The 5,474-nt window shown below is 46.5% G+C and overlaps 1 protein-coding gene across 1 annotated transcript in view; it reads left to right on the forward strand.

The window, feature by feature from the left end:
* Positions 1–343: 343 nt before the first annotated feature.
* Positions 344–5,474, forward strand: part of PCYB_073680 (high molecular weight rhoptry protein-2) — a gene marked incomplete at both ends in the record, with an annotated part of 6,497 nt that continues 1,366 nt past the window's right edge. The window contains 8 exons of the mRNA XM_004221765.1: positions 344–1,544; positions 1,831–2,247; positions 2,536–2,598; positions 2,828–2,896; positions 3,145–3,654; positions 3,906–4,226; positions 4,425–5,012; positions 5,273–5,383. Of these exons, the coding sequence (XP_004221813.1) occupies positions 344–1,544; positions 1,831–2,247; positions 2,536–2,598; positions 2,828–2,896; positions 3,145–3,654; positions 3,906–4,226; positions 4,425–5,012; positions 5,273–5,383 (3,280 nt within the window). The remainder of the gene's footprint in view (positions 1,545–1,830; positions 2,248–2,535; positions 2,599–2,827; positions 2,897–3,144; positions 3,655–3,905; positions 4,227–4,424; positions 5,013–5,272; positions 5,384–5,474) is intronic.

Consider the following 5,474-nt stretch of genomic DNA (forward strand, 5'->3'; position numbering starts at 1 on the left):
GCTACTCGGTTGCTACTGGGCTGCTACTCGGTTGCCACTGGGCTGCTACTCGGTTGCTACTCGGTTGCTACTCGGCTGCTACCCGGTTGCTACTCCGCCGCTACCAGGTTGCTACCCCCCCATTGCGTCTATTAGAAGAATTCTAATATGACCCCCTAGCTAGTCACTCCACAAAGATTTGCGTGTACAGGCGCGAAGGTGCCCGCGTGTCGATATTTCATGCATTCCCGAGTGTCGGTATTTCATGCATTTCCGCGTGCCCTCACCGGCATCTGTCTATCCCCCTCCCCCCCTCTGTGTCTGCTACTTCCCTCTTGTTTTCCCCCTACCCCCTCCCCCCTAAATGAGGCTTCCCCTCCTTCTGAGCCCGCTTACCCTTCTGTGGTGTGCGCGCGGCGGGAGTGCGCTCGAGCTGAGCCACAGTTTGTCCATAAAGAATGCGCCAGATGCAAGCGCATTGAATATCGAAGTGGAAAAGGATAAAAAAAAAATCTGCAAAAATGCATTTCTATACATAAACGTAGCTGAACTATTATCTCAAAATGATGAGGAGTCATATGTACAGAAATGTGAAGAACTAATGGACACGATAAAAAATGATACTCCAGATGAAACAGCAGAAGCAGAGATAAATGAATTCATACTTAGCTTACTCCATACACGTTCTAATTACTCCATAATTAATGAAGCAGATGAACAAGTATTGAAGAACCTCCTTAGGAGTGTTAATGGATCAATAAGTGAGGAAGCAGCATTGAAGAGAGCTAAAGAGTTAATCGTATTTAATCGATTCATAAAAGATAAAGCAAAAGTAAAGAACGTTCAGGAAATGTTTGTGTTAAGTAGTAAAGCAGATGAATACATGAATGATGCAAAAACAAAAATGATAGAAAATATTGTTGATTCCTTTCAGCTGTTTCATAACTACTTAGTAACTTGGGGATCAGACATTAAAGTCGTGAAGAGGTATGCAACGGAAACGTTTTTGTCTATTAAGAATGAAAAAATTTGCAGTGACTATATTCATTTATGTCAGAAATTTTATGAACAGGCCAGCATATACTATAGACTGAAAGTAATTTTTGATAACCTGGTGACATATGTGGATCAGAATTCGAAGCATTTTAAAAAGGACAAGTTATTGGAACTGCTCGATATGGACAAGGGCTTTTATCGTGAATCGAAGGTGCATAATAATTACGTGTTGGAAGACGAGACGGTGATCCCGGTTTTGCAACTCACGGATATTTACAAGGGACACAAATGGGTTGTAAGAGTCGTTCATGATGGAAACAGCAAGCTTATGCACGGCAATGACATTGAAGACAAAGAAGTTAGACAGAAGTTCATTGTCACGATGAAGAACATTCGCAGGGACCTCAATGACGAGGGGCTTTACTCCGACTTGATGAAGACAGTTAAGAACTACGTGCTTTCCATCACGCAGGTCGACAACGACATTTCCAACCTCGTGCGCGAGCTTGACCACGAGGACGTGGAGAAGTGTAAGGCGGGAGCGGCGTACGGGCTGCATTATGAGCGGCGTACGGGCTGCATTATGAGCGGCGTACGAGCTGCACTATGAGCGGCGTACGAGCTGCATTATGAGCGGCGTACGAGCTGCATTATGAGCGGCGTACGAGTTGTATTATTAGCGGCGTACGAGCTGCATTATGGGCCGCTTTACGAGCCGCTTTACGAGCCGCTTCACGAGCCGCTTTACGAGCCGCTTCACGAGCCGCTTCACGAGCCGCTTCACGAGCCGCTTCACTAGCTGCACCACCCAACAGTTGGCACCACCCCCTTCTCTTCCCTCCTCTTCCGTCGCAGTCCTCATCGACCTGAACTTCTTCCTCTACTACGGCTTCCTCAAAATCGAAGAAGACAAAAATATGATCACCTTCAACGACGTGTCCCCCACCTTCATCAATCTGTACAGAGCCAACCACATTCTCTTCCTCTATCTCCTAAAGACAGGCTTTGAGGAAAACAAAAACTCAGAGTATCTAGCTTTCAAATTTTACAAAAACATAGGATATAAAAAGATACCCAATGATAAGATCTACAGTCTCTTCACTGGAAAAGGCTCCCTCACAAACCTACCGAAACCATCTCCCGAAGTTATGAAGGAGCACTTTCTGAGCATCTTCCCTAGCTTGCCCGACAACTACGATGCAAGTGCCAAGGAGATTCAGAAATTTCATCTCTTCTTTGCTATGGCTTTTAAGGACTGCAACATTAACCAGGGTGAGCTCCGCCGCGATGCACACCTGTGCAGAGGCGCACCTGTGTGGCGGTGCCCCCTCCACGAAGCACACATTCGCGCTGTTACTCGATATATTGCCGATTTGCGGCTTTGCCCATTTGCGGCTTTGCCCATTTGCGACTTTGCCCATTTGCGACTTTGCCCATTTGCGGCTTTGCCCATTTGCGGCTTTGCCCATTTGCGGCTTTGTCTCGTTGTCGCTTTACCGCTTCACCCCTTTACCCCTTTACCGCTTCACCGCTTTACCGCTTCCCCCCCCAACTGTGCAGGCTACTCGGCCATTTCGAAGGAACTCTGGAGTGAGCTCCTCTACGCCTTTGACCACTTCGGATGTAATAAAAGAAAAAGACCACTCAGGGGATAGCAGTAGTCGAGGGTGGCGCTGGATACCCCGCGCAGCTCCGCATATATATGGCTCCTTCCCATCACTCCTTCCCATCACTCCTTCCCATCACTCCTTCCCATCACTCCTTCCCATCACTCCTTCCCATCACTCCTTCCCATCACTCCTTCCCGTCACTCCTTCACCCGTCTTGCTCGACTTCCTACCCCACCTCGCAGGGTTCTACGTCCACCCACAGAACATCATTTCGAGTCTTTCCAAAACGAGCTTCGTCAGGCAGATGCTGAGTAAGTAGTGCCCACGCCCCCACGCCGGCGTTTCGCCATGATTATCACTGCTACGGTAGCGGCAGCGTTCGTGTCTGCACTAGCGGCAGCGTTCGTGGCTAGATTAGCGGCAACGTTCGTGTCTGCACTATCGGCAACGTTCGTGGCTAGATTAGCGGAAGCGTTCGAGACTACTTCCGTGGCAACGTTCGAGGCTACTTCCGCGGCAACCTTCGCAACAACTCCTGTCCTCCCCCCACCGCCCACAGTCAGCCGAAACTTCATCCTGAAGAACAATGAAGCACTGATCCTGCTGGATACCCAAGTAGCTAAACTAATGGACCTAATCCACCTCTCCATGGAAACAGACAAATCAAGACACGCACTAGACTTCTCCATCTCCAGCAAATTCTTTCACTACGAAAACGATTACAACACTCTGAAGGAAAATGATAAAAAGAGACTCATGTTTACATATGATTACATCGATTCCATTGCCAACAACTATTACTTCTTCAGTGATGTAAAATATCAGGTCTTCAAAAGTACGTATGAAAGCCGATTCTTCACCACCTTCCCTAATGTGTACAGTCTTGCTTATCAGCTATTCAACGAGCTAGCCATCAACATGAACGTGGTTACCAATGCACCTCTAAAGAAAAAACTCAAAGACAAATCCAAGTACGCCTGGTTCACCTTGCTTAATATAATTGGGAAGAACCACGATATTTACTCTAAAGGTCCTCGCCTGGTCTTCGCGGCCTACATGCTGGCGCTAGGTAGGTGCATCCGCTACAAGTTGAGCCGATGGCAAGCAAGTGGAACGTCAAGCGGGATTAGTCCTCACCGATTAGCACTAACCGACTAGCCTTAACTGCTTAGCCCTAACTGCTTAAACCAAACCGATTAAACCAAACCGATTAACCCTAACTGCTTAACCCTAACTGCTTAACCCTAACCGCTTAACCCTAACTGCTAAACCCTAACCGATTAACCCTAACCGCTTAACCTTACCTCCACCTCCCCGCAGTCTACTTCATCGAGTCGCACATCGACATATCTCGATACCAACCAAAGGAGTACTATTTCATGAAGCAATCTCTACCCCTGATCGATAACGTGCACAAGAACGGCTTCACTATGCTCAAGAAGAGATGCGACATGCTAGTGAATTTCATTAAGATAAACAAGACGCCTCTGAAGTATCAGCAAACGAACATGGAGGAGTATATTAAGCTCATGAATTTAACTGCGATCGTTTTGTGGGGAAAGGAGAGTAAGAAGTCTGTGTTCTACGATGACGACGTTAGTCTGTACAAGAAGCTGATGATTGCCTGTGTGTTCAACGGGGGTAAGTGTGGCGCGATAGCTACCCGGTGTGCTGCTAACCCGGTGCGCAGTTAACCCGGTGTGCAGCTAACAAAGTGTGCAGCTAACAAAGTGTGCAGCTAACCCGTGACGCGTGTATTCTCCACTTCTCCCCCTGTCCATTTCGCCATTTCTCCACTTCATCACTTGTGCACATCTCCACTTCATCACTTCTGCCCAGGCAAGACGGTGCAGGAGAAGGCCATCGAGAGCATCAACAAATCGTGCGACGTAAAGTTCTACGGACTGAACCCTAAGAAGCTAGACGAATTCATAGATATTAACATGAGCATAAATAAATGGAACCCACTGATTCTGGAGAAACAAGCGCAGTCCTTCATCCTAAGTTGCAAAACACAAAAGCTTATGTATAACAATATTAACGTAGAGAAAATAAAATTGGAAAATTTCTACAAATTGGCAGATGCACCAGAAATGATTAAGACATATCATTGCTTCAAATTGGGTCGACAAGCTGCATCTTTACTAGAATCCATTATCTTAAAAAAAAAGTTTGTCAGATTCAGAGTTAGCGATGCCATGGATGTGTATGATTTTTTCTACATAAATAAAGTCCTTTCAAATAATGTTCGCAATGACTTCGAAGAGTTTCTAAAGAACAAACAGGCCTATGAAAAGGCTCAAAATGAAATCATAATCACCAATAGTCCCTTGGGTGCCGAGAAGACCAAGAAGCTTATTGACGAACACCAATGCTACTGGTTCAGCAGCTACGATAACTTCAAAATTTTGTGGATGCACGTCTCCAGTAAGAGAAGCGTAGTGAGAGGAGTGACATACAATGTGCACCCATCATGAGAAACTTCAGCTTATGCTTCTTCTTCTTTTTTTTCTCCCTACATTTTGCTTACAATATGGGCTCGGCTTCAAGGGGACGATCCAGTGTGTCACTCCCCCTGCATGACTCCACCCGTGTCACTCCCCCTGCATGACTCCTCCCGTGTCACTCCCCCTGCATGACTACGCCCACATCACTCCATGCCCCCCTCCTCCCCCTCTTCCTCGCAGGCAACATGGGAACCGGAACATACTTAAAAAACTTCTTCTCAGAAATATGGCAAAACCTCCACTTCTTATTCAAGAAGAAGGCCACGGTGAAGGATGTGGAATTCTTCGCAGGTGCGTCTTACGTCCCTATGTGCGCAGTGTGCGGAAAAGGGGAAAAAAAAGAAATAAAAGAAAAGGGAAAAAAGAAAAAAAAAGAAAAGAA

Source organism: Plasmodium cynomolgi, chromosome 7, assembly GCF_000321355.1.
Source record: "Plasmodium cynomolgi strain B DNA, chromosome 7, whole genome shotgun sequence".
Lineage (NCBI taxonomy): Eukaryota > Apicomplexa > Aconoidasida > Haemosporida > Plasmodiidae > Plasmodium > Plasmodium cynomolgi.